This window comes from Vigna unguiculata, chromosome 4, assembly GCF_037176805.1.
Source record: "Vigna unguiculata cultivar grain cowpea cultivar isolate G323 ecotype 2 chromosome 4, ASM3717680v1, whole genome shotgun sequence".
In the NCBI taxonomy this organism is placed as follows: Eukaryota; Viridiplantae; Streptophyta; class Magnoliopsida; order Fabales; family Fabaceae; genus Vigna; species Vigna unguiculata.
This window is the reverse complement of record NC_140795.1, coordinates 45337765-45362253: the sequence shown is the minus strand read 5'-3', so window position 1 is coordinate 45362253 and position 24489 is coordinate 45337765. Positions and strand designations below refer to the sequence as shown.

At 31.5% G+C, this 24489-nt stretch overlaps 1 protein-coding gene and 1 pseudogene across 1 annotated transcript; one reads left to right on the top strand and one right to left on the bottom strand.

Annotated features, from left to right (window-relative positions):
* Positions 1–322: 322 nt before the first annotated feature.
* LOC114182342 (uncharacterized) lies at positions 323–5527 on the top strand. The gene is made up of 5 exons (XM_028069202.2): positions 323–674; positions 3255–3516; positions 3614–3810; positions 4459–4646; positions 4988–5527. The coding sequence occupies exons 1-5, from the start codon at positions 580–582 to the stop codon at positions 5272–5274; spliced, it is 1029 nt and encodes a 342-aa protein (XP_027925003.1). The 5' UTR covers positions 323–579; the 3' UTR covers positions 5275–5527.
* Positions 5528–7849: 2322 nt separating this feature from the next.
* On the bottom strand, positions 7850–8844 carry LOC114181127 (dehydration-responsive element-binding protein 1E pseudogene; annotated as a pseudogene).
* Positions 8845–24489: the final 15645 nt, after the last annotated feature.

The window sequence follows — 24489 nt, the reverse complement described above, 5'->3', positions numbered from 1 at the left end:
AAACATGATAAAGGTGAGATTCATTATAAGACTGTATAAATCATGATTGAATTATCTCTTCAAAAAAATAAAAAAACACACCTATTCGTTTTTGATGATAAATTTAGATGTAAATAATTAAAATGAGTAATACTTTTAAAAAATTGTTAGGTATTTTTTTTTTTATAAATAGCGTAGGTTATAGTTGAAATAATTGATGAGTGATTGAAAGGCTAAAATCACATGAAAATTAAATAAAAAACAATTTGTGTTGTTGACAAGTTTAATGATAAAATAACAATAATGTTGTGAGAGATATCAATATCATATCATATATTCATATTCATCTCCCCACGAGATTCTGGTTCTGTTTTGGCCACCCACACAACACCACACCACCATTCTCTCAACTCGCTCCGAGTTGACTCACTCTTTCCCTTTCAAGATCAACAGCCGCCACCGCCGCCTCCGCGCTCCACTGTCACTGCAGCCACCGCCGCCCTTCTCCGTCAATGCAAAACTCCTCGTCGATTCTCTCCGGAACCTTCTCCTCCTCTTCCTTCCCCTCCGGCCTTTGACTTTTGCTTTCGAGCGAATCCGATGAGTCCCTTTCGATCTCTTCTGCTCTCCGTCGTCGTATTCTTACTCCTCTGGCCCCTCGACGCCACCGAGGGCGACGCCGATCCACTATACATGTTAGTCTCTCTCTCTCTTGATATCCATTTTTCTATATATAGTTAGAGTTCGAGAATCCCGGATTTCAATTTTTTAATCTAAGCGCTTGATTAGGTGATAGAAACGCAAAGAAATATGGGATTGGTTTTTCCATGTTTTGGGTATAGTAAAAATTGGAACTTGGATTTTATGTTGTTTTTCTGTTAAGAAAGGGAATACCAACAGGACACCGAAAAATGGGGGTGTATGGGTGAAGAGAATAAAGAAGGTATAGAGAGAACAAATAAAGGAAGAGAGAGAAAGTGATAAGTGTGATATAAATATATGATGCGATTGGAAATGAAAATTAAGAGATATAAGAAGAAGAAATGAGGTGAAAGGAGATGAACCAGAAAGTATATGTATTCTGATAATAATAATAACCCGTTGAGAAATGTTTTGGGGTGGAGTTGGAAATTTTAAGGTAATGTTATTTGTGTGATATGTGTTGGGTTTGTATGACTGTAGAAATCTCGGGTTTGGCATAGGTGTATTGAATGATGAAGATGCACTTCTTTTACTTGGTTTGTTGTCAATTGTTAAGCATGGAGGGTATAGGTGTGAGATTAGACTTTTTTGAGATTATGTTGTCTTATGTTACATGATTAGTTTTTTGGTTGTTTTTTCTTTGAATTCCAATTGTTTGTTTAATTACCTTTGATAATTTGTGGAAGTTCCACTGCTTAGCGGGTGTAATAGGAAATGTTGTCGTGTTGTTTAGGCTTAGAATGCGAATGATGGGTTATTTTCTTTTTTTGGCAAATGGCAGGGAGTGGCATAGGATGATGCCTGATGAGTAATGAAACAAAAGTAGAAGTTATTTCATGAAAAGGGAAATATCTTATACTAAAAATGAAAAACAAAATCCATTTAATACCTGTGTTTTTTAAGTAATTGAAAGTGTTGGGCAAGTTGTATTACAGTTTCTTTTCACTAATGTCCTAACATGTTAGTAGAAGCTGCAGAACCATCTCTTTTACTTGTTGGAGAATTTTAGATAGTGATATCTGTATTCTGTACTAATCAAGAGGTGCCTTATTTTGGTTTGGAATAAATGACATTTATTATTATTTGTATTTTAAGAAGAATGCTAACAAGTGACCTGAAAGCACTGGTACGTAGTTAAGGATTAATAAGTAGAATTTATTTTATATGTGTAAAACTATTGTCAGTATGAACCCTTTTATTTATTGATTTCTTCACCCTTAGGTCACTCATTTACTTGAACTAGACAAATTTTCAAACTTGAGTATGGCTTGGGCAAAAATATGAAGCTTAGACTTGACTTATTTAACATGTGTATGGCTTGACTAATTTTATGATTGAAACTTAGTTCAAAGGTGAAATAAATTCGTATTAAACTATAATTTTATATTTATGGAGGTGTCTTGGTGACATGTTGGTCACGGGCTTGAGTCCAGAAATAGTCTCATTGCATATTATTCAAGTTGAAGACCATGTACATTATCCTCCCTCACCTTTTTGGAGCGAGGAGCCTTTGGCACTGGTATATTAGTTGTTAGTTGTAGTATTCATAAAGATGACATAAGACTAAAGGAAATCTTTGATGAGGGAAATGGTGAATTTTAAGAGAACTTATGGTCATCCATTTAAAATACGACTATTTAAAATTGAAAATAGGTAAATGGTATGTACCAGATGATAATAAAAAATATATATAACAAGAATGAGAACAAGAGAAAAGTAAACAAACCGGCTAGATGTTGCCGGAGAGTCACTGGAGGGTTGCACAGGGTTATGCAGTACTTGCAAGTGAGGCATGATAGCTATGTACTTTAAAAGGTTTTTCTACAACCTGAAACCCTTTTTATCCAAATCCCAAAATTACCTCCATAATACCCTTCTAATGTTAATATATTGGAGGGCTTCTTCAAAATTTTTGATACCATCAGCAAAGCGGTTTATAGTGCCACAGAATGCTGCTATTACGGCTCCTATTGTGGTTGCTATGCCACTATAGCACACTATTTTATATAAGGATTAATCTCACATTTCAACTGTGTATGTCCTAACTAATAAACAACAACTTTGAGATCACTGCAATAAGTAAGCTTGTATATTCCAAAGTTATGGCAACTGATTTTTAACTTTTGTTAGACGCTTGGTTGGGTTTCATTCTTGTTTACATTTTGCACAAGTCTTATAGTTCAAAACTTCGACTGATCGAATCCTATTCTTTTTATTATACTGTACAGACTTTTATATATTCATAGTGCCTGTGTTCAGTTTAAGCTACTCCCACATTTATGCTTTCATGAAGGAGTTGGAAAATCTAGTTATTGAGATATGCATTGTAATAATAAGAAAATGGCGACACTTAAATATAGTCACTTGTCAGTAGTAAGTAAATAATAAGCAGAATGGTAGATGCAAAACTATATGTATTCTGCTGATTGATTCAGCATTGACCTGTATTGTAAGATATTGACTGCTGGTTTTATGTAGTTTCCATGTTAAATAACAGTACAATAGTCATCCTTTGCTCTATTTTTGACTTGCCTGACATATGTTCTATTTTGGTTGTGACTATTAAATTGCAGAGATTGTGTGGAGCAGTGTAAGAAAACTGGATGTGTAGGGGATAGATGCTTTCAACATTGTAAATTCTCATCAGATGGAAAACCAATTGACGGTCCATGGTATATGCATGAACCCCTCTACCTGAGGTGGAAACAATGGGACTGTTGCACTGACTGTAGCTATTACTGTATGCTAGCTAGAGAGGAAGAAAGAACAAAACTTGGTGACAAGCCCGTCAAGTATCATGGAAAATGGCCATTCAGGCGTGTTTATGGAATTCAGGTTCCTTCATGAATCTCTAACGCAAGGTTTAATGATAATATTGATAAGATTGTTTCAGTTTTTGATTGTGTTGTGGATATGCTATGCATGATTTCAGGAACCTGTTGCTGTTGCTTTGTCTGCTGTCAATCTTGCCGTTCAATTTCATGGTTGGGTATCCTTTTTCATTCTTGTGTACTACAAGTTGCCTTTGAGGACAGATAAGAAGACTTACTATGAGTACACTGGATTGTGGCATATTTATGGGATTCTATCCATGAATTCATGGTTGTGGAGTGCTGTTTTTCATAGTAGGTAAGTTGTTTGAATTATTTCCTTTTATGGTTTGTGCTGTATTTGTAAAATTATGATTCAGTGCTATTGAAGCAGTAATCCTCAAAAGCACAGATGTTTCCGGCACTGTGCCTTATTATTGCTTTCCAGGCACTCCTGTGTATGTATTTCGAGTAGTGACATAAAAATTGGATTTTCATGCTAGAATGATCTAAATTCATTATATAAATATGAGGAAACCCCCAGTTTAGTCCCTGAAATTGTAAGCATTGGTCAATTGACACTAAGGACTAACTTGTAAAAGTCAGGGACTAAAGTGACCAACATTTACAATCTAAGAGATTAATCTGGATAATTTTTCTAATGTATGTTTCAGCATCACAAGGTTTTTATATTTTTATATGAAGCAATTATGCATAAACTATCGCTAGCATATTCTAAATGTAACCCACAATCACAGTGCCCAGAATCACTAAGTGATTTCTTTCAACAGGTAAAAGATAAAGAAATAGACTCTGATATCTTAGGTATTCATGCTGCCATTTTACTTCTCATTTGTTCAGACATTAGGTTATAATAAAGAAGATCAGCTGTTCTGTGATTATGTTTTAACCTTTTTCTTTTCCCCTTTTGACTTTTGGCGTGTATTTCTACCTTCATTATCTGTAGAGCCGTGGAATTAACAGAGAAGCTGGATCTTTCTTCTGCTGTGGCCTTACTTGGATTCTCTCTAATTCTAACAATACTGCGATGTTTTAACGTGAGGGATGAGGCTACACGAGTCATGATTTCCGCTCCCTTGCTTGCTTTTGTGACAACTCATATCATGTATCTGAATTTCTATGAACTTGCTTATGGTAATCTTTTATCTTTAACGAAGTACTTTCTTTTACACATCTTATACTATTACACGCTTCATACTTCCTTGATTGCTTTTGTGACCACATGTATCCTTAATCTGAATTTCATGTGCTTTTAGCAATGCTGAACACAGATGGAAGATGCATTTCCTTTTCACATTCATTCAGACCCTGTTTACCCAAAATTCTTATTAACTCTATAAAATAAAGTAATTTTCTTCCACAAGTCAAAATCAATTTGCAAGTGATACTTAAAAGTCTATCCAATCCAAAGTCTATGGTAATGATGCTGCATTGTTATGGGGACTTGAGCTGATGTGTTGACTTTTTCACCCCAGGTTTGAACAGGATAGTTTGCATGGGAATGGTTGTTGTCCAGCTTGTTATTTGGGCCATTTGCGCCGCTCGTTCGAATCATCCGGCGCGGTGGAAGTTATGGACAGTGGTGGTTGGAGGTGGCTTGGCTATGGTGTTGGAAACATATGACTTCCCACCTTACATGGGATATGTGGACGCTCATGCTCTATGGCATGCAACAAGCATTCCTCTTACATTTCTTTGGTGGAGTTTTGTAAGGGATGATGCTGAGTTTAGAACCTCAGCTATGCTAAAGAAGGTAAAATAGTGCTGATGACACAACTTGGCAGAGGTTGGATCAGTCAGATGAAGAACATGTCACATGCTCTGCTACCTGCATACTTTGATTTTGTACATCAGAACTTTTTTTCTATTTTCCTCGTGCATGCGTTTATTTGAAATGCTTAACACGATGGTTTCTGTGCCTTTGATCATGTAACATTTTGTTCTCCTCTTGTATGAGATACTTTCTTAGTGGAATTTTAATTCATTTGCAATGCTTATGCACCTGTTCAACATCATTGAAGTTGCTTAGATTCTAAACCACACTTCAAAGAAAATACACCAAACACATATTAGTGATGCTTTGGCTGATAAAAAGAATATTAGTGAGACTGTTTAAGTTCAAGAGCCGGCTCAATTATTCAGTGTTGAAAATGTTACATCTCTTTTTTTTTTTTTTTTAAAAAAAGATCATATAAACCAGATAAAATAGAAAATAAGTTTTTATTGTTATATATATATATATATATATATATATATATATATATATTTAAAAATGGAAAATAGAGAAAAATCAAGATTACAATTTTGCAACTAAAAATGAAAATAAAAATTGTGTTAAAATTTAATAGCTATAACAATGACGGTTACACAAAATAATTGCTAGGTTATAATATGATGTTGAAAGATTTTTCCTTATAATTATTATGTGTTTTACTGGTGAAATATATGTATACATTTCTAGCATTTAAATAATTTATTTTCATTTTTCTTTGATTTTTTTTAATTTTAAAATATAATTAAAAATAAAATAGGAAAATATGTTTTATATATTCGTTATTTGTTATATATAAATACTAGGGTATGTATGTGTACTTATATTTTTAATTTTATAAGTTATAATTCAATTTAATATAAATAATTTTATTTAAAATGTTTTATTTTTTAAAAATTAATCTACTATAACAATTAAATATTTAATTTTTTTATATATAATTTAATTCCGTTAAAGTTCTAGTAGTCTAGTAAGAATGATTTATCTATAGTTCTTTATATTTGAACCACATGTTTAATTCATTATTTTTACTTTTTTATGTCTATATTTTGTGTCTAGTAAATATTTATTTTGTCTTTTGATTTATAACTCCTGCCATCTCCAAAATTTACATTGCTTTGTGAGTTCTTGTACTCTCTCACACGAATAGAAATGCATTTAGAATTATATAATTCAGGAGATGACACCTAATTTTTTAAGTTTTTAAATTGATTGATTTATAATATTTCTTTGAATGGAACAATATCACAATAATATGGATTAACCAAGAATGTATCCAACAATAACCAGAAAGAAACAACAAAAAACCTCAATTACAAGGATAATCGAACAAGCCACCTTACTGCAAGACCAACACTTATGGGTCACAGTGGTTTCTTGTTTGGAGTGTATGAATGTTGTTACTTGCTTGATGTGTGAGTATACATCATGATTTGTGAAGCACATGGCTGAAAGATGTTGAAGTCCTTTGAAAAAGGTTATTATCCCATCCAAGGTCTGCATAACCTGAGAAGATCAGAACAAGGACTTTCCATGTTTCATTCTAAGAGGGTATTTGCACAAGACACTTTGTGCTTTTGTCTTGACAATGTTCTGTTGTTGCTTCATGGCTGCTACGTATCAACATGAAAAGAAGGAAGCAGGAAGCAATTCTGTGTTGCTTTGACTTCAATGTTGAGAATCTGAATTGATTTTGCAAAAGTGGAGCCAAACAAAACATTTTGAGCAGCTATGTTTGTCCTGTGACACTTTTACATTCAATACCTTTTCTGCGTGTTCTCTTTTAATTTACTCTTCATGATTTTCTTCTCAGAAATATGATGTTCAGCAGTTTTGTTTTTTTTTTCCAATTATTTTTATTCTCTTCTGTCGAACATGCTTTTTGGTGTTACATACCCTATGTGAACAATATTTCCCATAGAAAAAGGATAATCATACTAGGTATATCAGTTTCTAGTTTCTGATTACTTTGTTGATTTTTAAAGTTAGTACTGGGACAATGAAATAGGTCCCTTAGCTCAGGTCAGGTCACTACCAAACGAAAGACATGACAGGTATAAAAACCAGTTAATAGAATCTCTCAGAAATCGGAAACTTGGTTTTGGCTATTCTAAGGGGAACAGGTCTTGAAACCGTGTTCAAGTGGGCAACGTGGCTCATATTGTAAAGATAGAGAAAGTGAATTTGGTCTCCTAAGGAAAGTCTGAAGACATACTTTCCAATGCTAAGAATTTCTCTTCAATTATTGCGGCATTATTGCAGGGTCAGGAGTCAATTTTTTCAACATGCTTCGGTCCATGAAGAACTGTTGTTGAGTTGAGATTATTACAAAGTTTCCATTTGAATAGGTTGACTCAATCCAACTCAAATCAGGACAAGGAGTTTGCTTCTTATCTGCTTTTTTCGAGCCAACCTTTCATTTAATAATATCTTTGAGGATAAAGTGTGGTCTTACTTTGTGATGGACCCATCTCACACTTGGCAAAACCATTACGGTTCTGTCAAGTTTGAGGTTTACCTTTCACACAAATAACTAACTTTGATATTCCACAATAACAGACATGAATAACCACAAACAAGATTCTTCTTTTATTTAATTTACATATATAAACTTGAAGGTAAGTGAAGAAGCACTTGATTCATAAGATACTTTGACAAAAAGGGTTACAAAAGAAAATCCTTTTAGTCCCTTTCAATCTTTCTACCTATATATATAACTGGTATCCGTACTACTAATAAAAAACAGTACAGACACTCCACACTCCAAAACTAGCAGCAAAAAGCAAATCAGACCAAACACGGTATTAGATTGAGAAACTCCACAGTGACACCTCAGTATCTTGAGCTTCTAAACCAGCATCTTCATACTCATACCCTAAGAAATGTGACGGGGACATGAGCACCATGTTCCTGAGCTGCTCAGGTATATCCAACACTTGCTCTTCCTGATCTTCCTCCATGTAAAACAGACCTTGTTCCAACGTTGTTTTTGTCGCCGCCTCCAGGCACTCTTGTCTTGTGTTACTGTTTTGTGAAGTTTGGTCTGGTCTGAAAGCTTCAGCAGCTTCTGCTGCTGCTTTTTGAATATCTTTGGCGCTGGCACTGGCAGGGGCTGGTAACCGCCACCTGGAGTCGGCGAAGTTGAGACAGGCGTACCGGCCCCTGAGGGCCATCGCCGCCACGTCGTGTGCCCGCGCCGCCATCTCCGGCGTGGGGAAAGTCCCCAGCCAAATCCTGCTCTTTTTGTTTGGCTCCCTCACCTCACAGACCCATTTGTCGGAGTTCCTCCTCCTCACTCCGCGGTACACTGGGTGGCGCGTCTCCCGGAACTTCTTCCGGCCCGCCCTCTTCTTGGGATGCCTTACTGCCAGCAGAACCTCCTCATCGGAGAATGCGACGGACGGTGGCGATGAAGAATCGAAGGAAGTGGAGAGCTCGGAGGAAAAATGGTACAATCCACACATAGTATAGTAGGAAGAGTGAGTTTAATGATGTAAAGGGTGGTGTTTTGATGATGTTGTTCTCTTTTTTGAGTAGGAGTGTTGGGTAGTTTTGGTTTTGGTTTGAATATATAGATGAAGGGTTTGGTTTTGGAGAGAGAAAGAGGCAACACGGAGTGTGAGAGTGAGATTTTGAGTGTGGAGAGCCAGCTGGTTGGCCAGTTGGGGAGCTTGTGATTGGGTTTTGACTGACTCTGAGAGTGAAAGAGGAAAGTGACGAGAAAAGTGTGCGTGTGAGTTAGTGAGTGAGTTAGGGACAAAACAGGGACTTAAACTTAATCTGCCATGTGTGCGTTTGACAGAGTCCTTGGATATTGTGTTAGATTCGGGAACAATGACACTCTTCGAATCAAGTATTTAAAAGAAAAGATTTTTTTTTCAAAAATACCGAGATAGATAAAATAACTAACCTTTTGTTAGTTATGAGCTAAGATATTAAGATATTTTTTGTTATGTTATTTTAGGATATGTTATTACGAGAGTGATGATTTGAGAGAAGGTGAAAAGATTGATTTGGGTCGATTAGAAGGCGATGTTTAAAATGAGTTAGAAATATTTTAGTAAATTTATTTTTTAATAATAAAGTTTAAATTTTTTTAATCAAAATAAAAAATAATAAAATATATTTGACATATTAAACACTAAAAATGAAAAAAAAAGACGATTGGAATCGGTTCCAACCACAACAAAATCGATTCCATCTCCCTTTAATCACAACAAAATTGATTCCATCTTCCTTCAACCACAACACTATCTGTTCCCAAAAAACATATCTGATTCCTCCAAAACATTATGTCCATGGTGGCTGCATCATTTCATGTGTGATAATATGAAAATAAAGCAAGGTTATTTGTGTAAAATGACTTTGTCCACTCTCAAATCTCTTCAACCTAGTGGGATCCCCTCAAAACATTAATCTTACAATTTTGTGCTTCACATCGTCTCCAAATAGATTCAAAAGAACACATCTCACATCGCAAATCAGCACTTGATAATTTCTTTGAATAATAATGAATGCAAAAGAACACGATTTTAGTGACCATGTAAATGTGGTGAATTTAAAAAGTTAAGACATTTTTAATGTTTGAGATTGGATTCTATCTTAATTTCTTTTATTGCTAATTATATGTCTTTTAGGTTTTCAACGGGTTAAAAATGTATTTTTTTAATACTACTCATATATATATATATATATATATATATATATATATATATATATATATATATATATATATATATATATATATATATATAAAATAAGTATGAGAGATTTATTGTCATATAATCATATGAACCACAATCTCTCAATAACTATGATTATAACCATAACCCATATATAACCAAAACATATGAAAGAATATATAACCCAACATATTTTACCAATTTTCTTCATAACATTTTTAAGTTTTACATTAAATCAACTTGGATAACTCTTACATCACCTTAAGAAATGAGATACTTGATATAAAGATGACAAGCGAAAACCATTGCTTTTAACCTATTTAGCTATGGACAGCCTAATAAAATATTGTAGGAAGACGACGAAGTGTTTGCCATTAAATATTTGATCAAGTTTTAATTGATTTACCTACATCAAAGGTTGTCCATAATTCTACGTAACCCCAAACTTTTGATATTAAGTTTCTCTAACTTTTGCTATAAAGCACATGTGTATTATGTTCACTTTTTAATGTTCTCCCATACAAAAATTAGTTTTAGGGATTTAAAAACATAAAATGCAAATTGATGAACACAACAAAAATCAAAAATCGAAAATTAAGATAAGAAAATAGGTCAATCCAAAGATTTAAGAATAAAACAATCATGTTATTTTAGTTCTATAAATATTTACATCCAAGTTTAATTAATTAACTGATTCAATTAATCGATTACATAAAACAAATCAAGATTTCATTCAATCTAATCTATACTTTGTTATCCAATCAAGCTTCAATCGGTTCCTAATTTGATTTTCAAAATAAAAAGAAAAAGAAATAATTTAGTCTCAAAGAATAAAACCAAGATTAGAGAAGAAAATAATAAATTCAAAGTGATCAATGATCGATACAAAAATCAATTTAACTTATTTGATCTTAATTTTATGATTTTATACTCAAGGATTAGTTCTTCTTTGATGAAAAATACCAAACGAAATTCAGATAAAAAGTGAGAAGAAGGGAGAAAGTAAAAATTGAAATTGAGAGAAAAAAAAAACAAAGAGAACATGAGAATTCCTAAAACTAAAAATTGTACTACATGATTTTTGTCTTAGTTTAAACAACATTTAGGTCATATATAAATTCTAAAATATGAAGTAAAATATGGATATCAATGTCGACTTTAATTATATTTATAAACTCAATTATAAGTTGAAACTAATACAAACATTTAATAAGATTATTCTTTATAAAATTTCAATAAATCTACTTCATCTTTAAAAAATCATACAAAATAATATAGAACTTCAAATCCGATGTTAAATTTAAAACTCTTAGAATATAAAATCTAATGTAATTAAAATAAACTAAAAATAATATCCATAAAAAAATAATGATCAAAACAGTTAATAATTATTATGTAAGCTGAAAACCAACTAATTTATTATTATTAAAATGAAAAGTGCTAAAGATTGAAAGTAGATTATATAAGGGTTAAATATGTTTTTATCTCTTAACTTTCAGTGAATTTTGAAATTAGTTCATTCCAATTTAGTCTTCCACTCTTCGAAATATGTTAATTTAGTCATTTTAATCAAATTTTGTTAGGTTTATTTGACATTTTAAGTTTGAATTTAACAACTCAAATACTATTATGCAACGTGCTTAAAATGTCAAATAAACTTAAAAAAATTTGATTAAAAAGACTAAATCCATGTATTTCATAAAAATAATGACTAAATTGGTCAAAAATTTCGACATAGACTATTTTAAAATTTAATGAAAGTTAAAAAAGTAAAAATATGTTTAACCCATTATATAAATATAGATAGGTATTATATATATATATATATATATATATATATATATTCATAGGAATGTAATAATGAGAAAGAAAAAAATTATAAAAGAATACTTAGAAAGTAATAAATAATTGTTGTGAGTTGTGGGGTAGGAGGTGAAGGCAAATTTGAGAGTAACTAAGGTTAGCTGGAGTCGCGTACGGAAAGTGATAGATTTTGGGAAAAAGAAAGACAACTATTGTACAGGTGTGCATCTTAGAGTTCCAACGCTTTCCGCGTTTCTTTTCTTCATTACTATATTTCCCCACTTCATGCACACGTAACATATCCTAAATAACATAAATTAAACACCACTTCTTTCCAAATACCTACATCCAACACTATTCTAACACTATTTAACACTTTTTCTATGTAAACTACTCAAATTAACTATTATTATACTCATGCTAATTAAGGGTGTGCTTAAAGGATATGAAAATGTTAATGGTGTTTTGGGGTTGTTATAAAATTATTTAATAACTAACTATAAACTACCGTATTATGTATAGTTGGTTATTTTGTGATCGATTGTAACTCGAGTCAGTTTTCTTTTTAGCGTAAATTGCAAAAAATAAAATGTGTGAACCTCAAAGACTAAACAATGTTGAGAATTTTGTGCTACTTTGGAGATACCATTTTGTAGGATTAAACAGTTTTAAATTATTGAAATAATTTATAGAAAATGTTAATCATTGTCCTAAAGATATTGTTTAAAATTAATTATGTTGAAATCTTAAATAATTAATTTTATTCATTAAAATAAGCTTTTAATTACTTTTTTACTTAACTCCACTAATGTGGAATAATTCCACTACATATTTTAATTGGTTTATTTTTTAAATTTTTAGATTTTTAACTACTTTATTACTTGACAGTTAATATATCGAATTCCTTACTTTTTTTATTTTATTTTAGTTTGTTTCTTACTTTGTTCATTTAAGTTTTTTTTTCCTATGTTTAATTATATTTTATTTTTTAACAACAATAAAATAAAATACAAATAAAAAAGTGACGATGTTAAAATTATTTTTTTACTTCATTTTTTAATTCTTTTTAGTGTGTAAAATAAATTATATTATAACATTTATGGATATTTTTTTCTTTAAATAAAATAAAATTGTATTAATGGTTATTGATGTTCAAATTCATTTGATGCCATTGTTAATTATAAACTTTTATAAAATTTAATACTTATTAATTATTTTATAAAATTACATGTTAGGAGAACCATAATTTATTTATAAGCACGACTAGTATTTTATTGTGTTGAGATGTGATGGTAGATGGTTAATTTCTTTTAGAAGCGGTGGAAACAAAGGTTTGGATAGCAAATTTCAGATAAAAGGGTGTGCATGAAGTTGAAAGCGAAAAAATTGTTGAGAATTTTGAGGATAGATTAAACATAATATATTTAAATAAAAAATTTGATACTTATAGTAACCACGATTAGATAATGAGAATTTAAATAATAATATAAGATTCGTTATCATAATTTATCAAGAAAAATTATAAAAAAAATCTAATATTGGTCTTTGAAATTAAATCGGATTCGATAACTGGTTAAGTATAGAAAAGAGGTCCTCATAAGATCTCTTTAATTTACAAGATTAATGTAATTTTTAAAATATTTATTTATTAAAAATTTAAACAAACAAATTTTTTCTATTTTTTTATTAAAAAATATTTATGAAAATGTTAGACCGGACAAAAACTTACCTTACTCCTACTTTTAATGGAAAATTACTTTGAAAAAGATATTTATTTCAAAGAAATGAAGTCAGATAAACATTTTAAGTTATTTCATAACCTTTTGCAACAGAATAAACAAGTAAATTCAAAATTTTAAGTTATCTCAAACATATTTAGTTTGAGTTCTAGAATATTTTAGATTTATTATACAATAATTAATATTATAAGAAAAATTAATATTATTAACCATCAAAATTTATCTATAATGTCTAAAATTTATCGATAAATTAAAATTATCGACGAATTACTAATGATAAAAAATTTATCAATAAAAATGTTATTGAAAAATTTATCGATGAAAAATATTTCGTCGATAATTATTGAAGGAAAATCCATCAAAAAAATTCGTTGATAAAATTTGTTTATAATTAACTAAAATATCCATTGATAATTATTTATTATTATTTTTTTCAAAAATTTGATTTTTTACATCTCGTTTTTCATCCCAAAATCAATACTACGTCTCCTTACGTTTATTCCCATTTTTTTCATATCAAAACTAACATTATGTGACAAATTGTAGGACAAAAATACTAAAATAAATTAGATAATACATAAATTTAAAATTTATTCAACATTTAATCTTACTGAATTACAAAATAATTCATTTGAGAATTAAGCTACAAATAAAATAGTTTTTTATTAGAAACAAAAAAATACATAACATACTATCAAAAAATAAATTTAGTTAAACTAAGTTCATCATGATGGTTTATATTTTAAATTCAAAGTTTAAGTTACAAATTATTAAAAGTCTTATATTAACTATAGGGGTGGCAAGGCGGGCCGGCCCGTCCCGTTTAGGCCCGCCCCGCATAAGGTCCGCACATCGCGGGCCGGCCCGCCCCGCCCCGCACATTTTATGCGGGCCGCATACTCTGGCCCGCCCCGCATATACATTGGCCTGCGGGCCTGCGGGCCGGCCCGCTTTTTTTTTTTTTTTTTTTTATTTATTTATTTTTTTTATAATAAAACTTTCAATGTTTAAAAATTGGGAAACTTTAAGAAGTTCACAAAATTAAGTAAAGACTTTGGGGAATTAGATGATAAATTGATAATTCAACATTTTCATCATATTCATACTATGACATACACAATGTATTCTTTAAATTTTAGCACATTAAAAATTACACAATACTTGTCTTTTCCAATTATACAAGAATTTGAAATGTTAATGCAAGAGTCCATAAAAGAAGTAATTAATATATACAAGTATAAGTTTTTTTTTTTTTTTTAATTTTATGCGGGCTTGCGGGTCGGCCCGTGTGGACCGCGGGCTAGCCCGTGCGGGCCGCGGGCCGAGCCCGCGCGGGCTTGCGAGCTCAATATCCTGGCCCGCCCCGCATTTTTTCTGCGGGCCTGCGGGCCGGGCCCGCGGGCCAGGCCCTAATTGCCATCCCTAATTAACTAGGGATAAAACAATTTCATAATATATAAGAAAGTACAAATATCTCTTTAAAATTTATTTTTTAATCATTCTTTTAATATGATATCAAAATCATAATCCACTTCTTAACACAATTAAATTAGATTTTTTATTAGAAGCAAATAAATACATAATATAATATTAAATAATAAATTTATTTAGAGACCATCACGACGGTTTATATTTTGAATTTAAAGTGATTTTAATATATTTCTACATAGAATTATTGTAATACCCCTCTTTTTGTTTTCTCTTCCAAAAAACAGAAACACACTCTTCTTCCTCATTCTTCCAATTTTTCTTTCTCTGCAACTCAAACCCTCTCCCACTCTCATCCCTGTGCTGCCATCTCACGGTTTCATTTTTCCTACTCAGGCTCTGGAAGGACCAGCCAACAGGACCTTCCACAGTTCCTCCCTCAGCTTCCATCCTCTAGGTAAGTTATATCCTCAATTGGGTTCAAGTCCAGCTAGAATTCGCGAAATTATCTCTGAAATTCGAATCTGATCATGTAATTCCTCCTTCTCCCTGTTGTGGTGATAGGTTCTCATAGGTCAAACTGAAAATTCTGCTGCCCTGCCAATTTCTAGACTCTACCAAGTGAATTCTTGACAGATAGGTAAGGGAAGCTAATTCTGTAACTCATTTTGATGTAGATTGTACTCGTGAGTGTTTTAATTGCATGATTGTTTGTGTAATTGATGATTGAAATTGTTGGTGTGTGAAATTGAGTGGTAGATGCCTTTGAGCGAGTTTGCATGTGCAGAACATGGAGGATTTCTGGTAGTTTCGCCTAGGCGAGTCGATCTCGCCTGAGCGAAAATACCAGAAGCTCATCCCTGTTAATTGTGCAAAATCTCGCCTAGGCGAGCTGGGGTCGCCTGAGCGAGATGACATCTCGCCTAGGCGAGCCAGTCTAGCCTGAGCGAGAGTTCGCCCAGGATTTGTAATTCGCCACTGTATGATGTTTCGCCCAGGCGAGATCAACTCGCCTAAGCGAGATTGACTCTCTAGCCTAGGCGAGACTATCTAGCCTAAGCGAAATTTCCTGCAGAATATTGGTTTTCTCACTGTTTTGATTTCTTGATGTTTGATTGGTTGCCTTAAGATAATGTTGGTTGATAATGCATGTGATCCCTATGCATGTTGGACTGTATGAAGGAATTGAGTATGAACTTGATGTGAATGGAAGTATGTTAGAGTTAGGATTTCAAGGGAAAATCCTAAGGAATGTGGTTTAGTAAGTGTAAGGGCATGAGGACTCAGATTGGTGATATCCTGACGCTTCTAGTAACCATTAAGACTCAAGTAGAGTACGATGGATTACGTCGGGGGAAGTAGCAGGAGGTCCTGGTCTATGAAACCGATCCATCATAGAGGTGATGGGATTTACCTTGAGAGTGGTTGGGTGAATACCCCTTGTGCCTAAAACTCTGCAGAGTTTAGGAACCATCTCAGGTGCGTCACCAAGAGCTCCAATGCCACTTACATAATCCGGATATCGAGTCTAGAGTGGTGTGTGGTGTTATATTTGGAATCAGCTGGATGATTTTGATAGACTGTTTAATGAATCTTGTTTTTCTACATTAACATAAATTAAATTGCATGGTTACTCCTCATTCAAGTTAGCTTACCCTTCTAGTTTTTGTGGCGTGTTTGTGTTTGTCTTCTACTTTGCAATGATCGCCTCGATTGGATGGCGTGAGCAGATAATCGTGCAGGCGAGGATACACCCTCAAGGACGTGAGATGATTGCACTAGACGTACCAGTAGCATATGTGACCTTTTCTTTCTTTTGCTTAGCTGATCAGATGTTTTGTAATCTCTTAGTAATGTATGCGCGGTAGGCGTTGATCCATATATGTATGGTTCATTTTGGGGATGACTGTATTATGTTATACGGGCCTATGTCATTATCTACTTCTGAACTATTAAAATTTGAATGTTCTGTTTAATAGTTTTAAAAACTATCAAAAACGGGATGTTACAATTATTATTTATGTTATTTAGTTTTATATTTTATGACCGTCTTCTCTATTATATTCACCATTTAAATATTTTATAAGAGACTAGAGTTAACACTAGATAATTAAAAACATATAATTATTTCATATAATTCATTTACATACAAAGTAAATATAATAAAAAAATTATTCATACTAACTTATGATCCGTGGAAAATGAATTATAATAACTTTACTAAAATATATATTTTTTGTTTCCAAACTCATATTTCTCTAAATCCATACCAAATAAAATATTTAAATATCAGTTAAAAAAACTAAAAATAAATAAATATAAATACTAATTTACAGAAAAAAAGTCTTTCCAAATATTATTTAGATTATTTAAATAAATCAATATTGAAAAAGATTCAAGCATTAATGAGTAAAAAAATTGACATATTTCCATGCAAAAAATAGACAATACCACTTTGGTCTCTTTGTATTCTAAGTTTAACACGTGTGATGGTGTCTTTTTTAAAAGCTGGACATGTGTCACGTTGTAAAACTGGTTGCCTAACATTTCTTCTTTTCCGACAAAATGACAAACAACATTGTTTCTAAGACACGGTTGACGGTTAATAACCGCCCATAGATTTTTCTTATTATCATCAATCTTTTCATCTACAGTTAATTATATTTAATTTAATATTAGAAGCATCGAATACTGAGGATAAAACAGAAAAGACTGTTAGAAGCATTGCATTAATTTCCTTTTTCCCGTTTTCTTTCCGCGTAAACGCGTGGAGTCGTTTATCAACTTGTTCGTGGGTCCAACTCACCATTAACTAATTAATTAGGGTTCCTCTAGTGTAATAATTATCTTTAATTTTGAAAATTTTAATTTATCTTAAAATGAATTATATTTTCGTTTTATAATGTACTCTCAAACTTTTATAATTTGTTCTCGTATAAATTCATGTTTTTATCAAAAGAACCACCATAATTGTTTTATTAGTTATTTAAAATTTGAATATATTTTTTTAATGTCATTAAAAAGTCTTTACCCAGTGATTGGTCTTTACTCTCAAACTTTTTTAATTTGTCTTTGAGTGTAGTGTGAACATCAATTTTAAACAATTTTAAGTCTTTAAACTTCGTGTTGTCCCTGATTAAGGTAATATGTTCATCAATTGATTGGTAGTATTTATTAAAGGTATTTCAATTAGTTGAAGTTGAGCGGTTAAAGTAGTATTAAATGTGTAATAAATATACTAACAATAATATTTTTGACTTGTATTTATAGTTTTTTTTATAGGCTTTTGATTAACAGTGACTTAATTACAGTCTAATTTCCTTTAATCTCGTTTAGTGACATGTTTAGGCTAATGATGTGTCCAGTTGACTTTGATGATGACCGATTGATTTTCTCCCCAACCGTCTGGTCTATCACATCACCATTTGGTCGTACTGGTTGTACACATAATACTTAGAGACCCAAAGCGAACATAGTTTAAGTGTCAATTGTCTGTTAAAAATATTACTGTTGGCGGTGAGGGGATACCATGCTTCGTGAAACGTTGTGATGCCTCATGAGTTGTGTTGTCATAACTGAATCTGAAGCGTTGCTTCCCCTTAGCCATTGAGGGTGTTTGATCTGATGATCCTAATGATGCCACACCTCCTTCAAAATTTCTATAAATAGGAATGAGTGACTCTTGTCATTTTCATGTTTTCTTTTTTTACTACCTCTGTCAAACCGCTCAGTTGAAATTCTTTCTTCACAAGGAAATAATGTCTACTATTGATATTTCCAGCTCGAGAGACTCCTTTGGTCGGGAGGGCAAAGGATACGCGGATGATGCTTCTTCTTCATCTTTGTTGCTCAGGTCGTCCTTATGGAATCAAGGGTCAACCAAACAAAGTGTTCCCACTATCAACAACAACACCACACCAGTACATATTGTCAATAAAGGTTTAGTCAAGAATGTAGATAAAAGCAAGGGTAAGGAGGCGGCCATAGAGGAACACATTGGCAACACATCAGGGAGATCTGCATTCATACGACGGTCAAAGGAGATCAACTAGACCTTCAAGAGATCCAAAGGTATAATTGGGTCGCGCATGAGCTCCGCGACTATGCTACCCGATATTAGTGGGGCAACTTGATGTGACCCCACCAAGCCCAATTGCACCTTCAAGCCCAAGCCCAAGCCCAAGCCCATTAAAAGGCCCAATTACAAGATCAATGATGAAAAAGATTCAAAAGGGCCTCTCATTAGATGATCACAAAATCAATGGGCTTCTCACATTCTTTACATGGGCCAAAGAGATCACAAAGACTTGAAGAAGTGCATGTAAATCTAGTAGTGTAGATTTAAATTGGGCCATTGTTTGGGCTTTGCTTTCCAATAATACATAAGACATGAAAGGAACATAGGATGGGTTAAAATTGGGCTTGGCCCAATTCTCTTCATACATGGCCGAGATTATCAAGACAAGGAGGCTCCTTTGCTTCATGGTTTGACTAAGGTTGGTCATCACATCTAAAGGCTAAGAATCCTTCTTGTTCTTCAAGCCAAGATCCAAGGGGCATGATCTTGTCTCCTTCTCCTAGCTTGATCTAAGGGCCAAGATCAAGGCCCACTCCATCCAATGGCTCTCCTTTCTCATGTGTAAATGGCTTCATATAAAAGCTAAATTTTCACTCATTTGTAGACACTCTTGAAATTTTATGCAATGGATGCAACTTGAGTTGAGAGCACTCCTCTCTCTATTGCCTTTGAGAGTCACCACTTTCTAGAGATTTCCTCTCCCTACCTCTAGCCACCTTCCTTAGGCTAGCATAGATTAGGAAATCCTATCACCTCTTTCACCTTCAATTGCTTGCAAGTGCCTTCCAACTTGCCTCCATTCCTTCATCCATTTCCGCTGCACATAGAGCTCTTCATGCACCTTTGGAGCTCCACCACAACTTAACCAATCGTACCTATATCCTTAAGGATGATATCAGGGATGATGTTGTCTTCCTCCAAGTGTGTGCGGGCAATGAACTAGTGTGCCACAATAGAGGAGGGTCAAGGCTGGACTTCTTCTTTGTCTATCCTTATTTTTTCATCAATTTATTCGTCTGCGTGTCGTTCAAGGATTTTGAGGTTGGGATTTTGAAGGAGTTAAACGTCGCTTCTACTCAACTGTATTTGAACGTGTGCATACTACTGTGTCACATGTCACATGAGATACCTAACATGGACAACAAAAAAATTTGCAGAAGAATTTCTTTTAGTAAAATTTTTTTGGCAAAAAGATTTTTTTAAAATAAAATAAATTAGAAAACCACATGTTAACATGTAGCAAGCCGTTAACACGCTCATAGTATTTTTTTTTAAATATCTAATTAAGACATTTTTTTTTCAAAAATTAGGACACAATTGAAACAAAAATTTAAGTGGATACCAACTTGAAACTTTTCGATCCAAGATAGAGACTAAACGAGTAATTAAGTCTCATGACAGAAAATATTATAAATATTATAATGGGATGAAAAAAATTAATCACTTTTGAAGAGAAAAAGAGAGATTAACCGCATTTAGTGGATTTCGTGATTCTTCTTATGCTTTTTTTCGACTTAAATTTATTGAGATAATATACTTCATTTATAGTATTGTTTATTTTGTAGTCTTTTTTTGTTTTTAAAACGAGATCTCGAACACTTAATCTTGTTTATTACTACTATATCACACATATTTCTCTAAACTCTTACTCACTTAGCATTGAATTTTTTTTTCATATATGAATCTTTCCCTTCATTATTTATTAGATCTTGGAACTATTATATTCAAAATAGCAACCTATAATACTTTGAGAGTTCCATACTCATCTTAAAGACATCTTGACCAAGTCCAACAAAAAAACACTCAGAATATTTTATAAAAATGTTTTTATATACCTTCACTAAATTTTCCAACTTATTTTAAATTATAAACAAGTTGATATAATTCATATTATATACTTTTCTATTAAAACTACCTGACATATTTATCGGAACAAATCTATAAAAAACAATAATGTATGATCAACAAATTAGTTTAGGACCAAAATAACAATTTTTTTTAAATTATAAAATAAGTATTATGGTTTATCATTGGTATGACTTCTTTTAATTTAACTTCATTTCAATTTTTTGTAACATTTTAAATATGACCTCATATTTTTCAAGAAATAAGCCAATAATTCTTTTATAAAATCTTATAATAACAGTAATAAAATAATAACATTATTATTATAACATAAACAACAAATAACAAGTCACTAATCAATATAGTATATTTTACGAAAATAATAATAGTACAACTAAAAAATGTCAAGTAGGAGTTATTATTATTGGAAACTATTAACTCCTTACAAAAAAAGTGAGACGAAATTAAATAGATTAAAAATAGTAAGAAAAAAAAAGTAAGACGGTAATTTACTGTAATTTATAGTCTCCGATGAAGACCCCGTGAGAGAGTCCCAAATCGAATAGAAGGCACCTGATTATCTATTAATTTTTTATTGTACGCTACAAACAATGAAAAAGTAAATGCATACAGTTTTATACTTTTATGCCAACCAGGGATAGCGAATGGGCATGTCGGGAGGAGTTTCGCTATCTCATAATTATTTTTGTAGAAAAAATTTATTTTTATTTTTATATCAAAATTTAACGGGTATTAAACTTTTATTCCATCTCTATTCTTATCGGGTAACGGTATAATCTCGTACCTATTTTCTTACTATTTCAATATAAAATTTAATTATTTTATAAAATAATAAAAAAATTACGGTAAAGGAAACATGATATTATCAAATATTCAATATTAAGAGGATGATTGTTTCTTCGATATCAAACATTTAAAATAAATTATAATTGTTTACATTTTAGATTAGAATACCAAATAAAATTTCATGAGAACCAAAACATTTATTAAATTTGCAAACTGCAAACATTAATGAAACCTAGTTGATAAAATTTAAAAATATTTTTTTAAAAATTTAATGGAAAACAAATATTCAAATTAAAATATATTTTAAATGTTTGTTTACTTCAATTTTTTTAATTCTAATGAATCTTTTCTTTATACACTAATAAAAATGATAATATATCACTTAATCAAAATGATGTAAATAACAAATAATAAACATAATAATAAAATTTTGACATAGATATTGTATCTTTTGAACTTCAATATATGTTGGATGATGATAAAAAAATATTCATGGCAATTACATTAAATTTTGATATTGTAGTAAACAAAAGTTATTTATACAATTATACTGAAAAATTACAGTATGATTGATATAATGAGTTAGAAAATAAAAAATAATTAGATAAAATGTACTGAAATAGTATTTTATATGATGAAAATAAACATTAAATAAAAATATTAAAAAATTAATAAATGTGTGTCTTAGAAACAATTTGAGAAACTATTGAAAGAAATCGCACAAAAGAAAACAAATGTATAATTAAGGGTATGATAAGATGAAAAATACCTTAGACATCTTAGAACACTTTTCAAATATGAACATATATACTCAATGGTTGAGAAATAATTGTTTTAGCGAAACAAAAGAGTTATTCAAATGAAACAAAAATTAATAAAAATAAGTAATTTTTTTTATATTACCTAGTAAATGAAAGATTTATGCTATTAAACACTTAAATTGAGAGTATTAAACAAACTCATGTGAAAGGAAAATATATAATAAATAAAAATATTAAAAAATAATAGAAATATTCAAATGAGACATAAAATTTTAATTGACATACATCATTTTAACATAAGTACATAAATGTTATGATAAGATGAAAAATATATTGGAGATGCGAATGAGTTTCATAACAAACCAAATAATTAGAAGAAATAAAAAATTGAATATATATATATATATATATATATATATATATATGTAGGGTTTACTTAATTAATTGTGAATATTTTAATAATTTAAATAATGACGGAGATATGACGGAGACGAGTATTATAGCGGGGATATGTACATCCTCATAACCATCCTCACACCCAATTAAAAAACTCGAGAATTCTCCATACCCATACCCATACTTAGTCAATGCGGGGATTCCCTGTCAAAACGCGGACGAGTTCGGGCAATACCCACGGGGGCGAGTTTATTTGTCATCTCTAATGCCAACTACAGTCCGAGGTGCATGACCTAAGTTTCTCCAATGTGAAAAAAACATGAAAAAATTAGACTTAATTAATGTTTTGGTCCCCTAATTTATTGGTTTGGTTCATTTTGGTCCCCTTATTATTTTTTGATTCAATTTGGTTCTCTAATTCTTTAAAAAGGTTCAATTTGGTTCTTACTGTTAAGTTGATGTTAACACCGTCTTTGTACATGTCACGTGTCATTTTGTAGAATTTTGATTTTTTTGAAATTAAAAAAAATAAATAAACTACCACGTGTCACAACCATAAAGTGACATGTGACAGTTTATTTTTAAAACAAAATTAAAAAAAATTAAAAATTTAAAAATTTAAAAAAAAAAATTGAAAATTTCATAAAATGACACGTGACATGTACGAAAACGGTGTTAACGTCAACTTAACGACATTGAAGAAATTGAACATTTTTAAAGAATTAGAAGAGCAAATTGAACTAAAAAATAATAAGGAGACCAAAATGAATCAAACCAACAAATCAGGGGATCAAAATAGTAATTAAGACAAAAAATTACCATCTCTCTACTTTTGAAATTGTGGTTTGAAAAGTGGAAACTAGATTGAAAACATAAACCACTTTGTTTAGCTTCTGAAGCACCTAAAGTCACATGTGCATTTCACTATCTTACAGGGAAAAATTTTACTGTCTAATATGCTCCAAAAGAATTGTTTCCAATAAAAAACTGTTGGGAATACTCCAAGTGTGAGTCAAAAGTTTCACATTGGATAGAAAAGATAAAGTTAAACACTATATAAGAATAAAGACTCATAACACTATTACCTTAAGGTTTTGGTGTAAAAGTGGTGTTAAATACCTTATATGTGTAAGAACAATATATAAGACCAATATCATATATATATATATATATATATATATATATATATATATATATATATATATATAATATTTTTGTCCAATCTGCCCATTTTCATGCACTCAACGTCCTTAAATACTTGTTCCTTGAAATGCCCCCACTCTCCTACGTTGTACCACTTCCGTATGTGGGTCCATGGTACCTCTGGATGGCAATCATGGGGATTTTTGTCAGAGACACGTTCTATGACATGGAACTTTTTACCCACACATCGTCCATAATTCTAGGTGAAATTCGAGTATGACGTTTGATCATGGCACTTGCAAGAGACCTGTAGATCGCCCAACATGAGACATGTAGGTCGTTCTTCAAGAGACATACATGTACGCATTATAAGTACAAGCATAAGGACTTATGTTATTTGACCTCATTTCACTTACAATACCAATAACTTATTTAAACTGATCATTAGTGCAAAAGCCACTCACTAGAGTATTATAGGTTAATACACTAGGAGAAATTCCATTAACACTTATCTTTAAAAATAG

What these genes read in the sequence shown, in the direction of transcription:
- LOC114182342 (XM_028069202.2), top strand. Translation starts at nt 580, where the DNA reads ATGAGTCCCTTTCGATCTCTTCTGCTCTCCGTCGTCGTATTCTTACTC. An exon ending in GACGCCGATCCACTATACAT is followed by an intron (nt 675 to 3,254) that starts GTTAGTCTCTCT and finishes ATTAAATTGCAG; the next exon opens with AGATTGTGTGGAGCAGTGTA. An exon ending in AGTGCTGTTTTTCATAGTAG is followed by an intron (nt 3,811 to 4,458) that starts GTAAGTTGTTTG and finishes CATTATCTGTAG; the next exon opens with AGCCGTGGAATTAACAGAGA.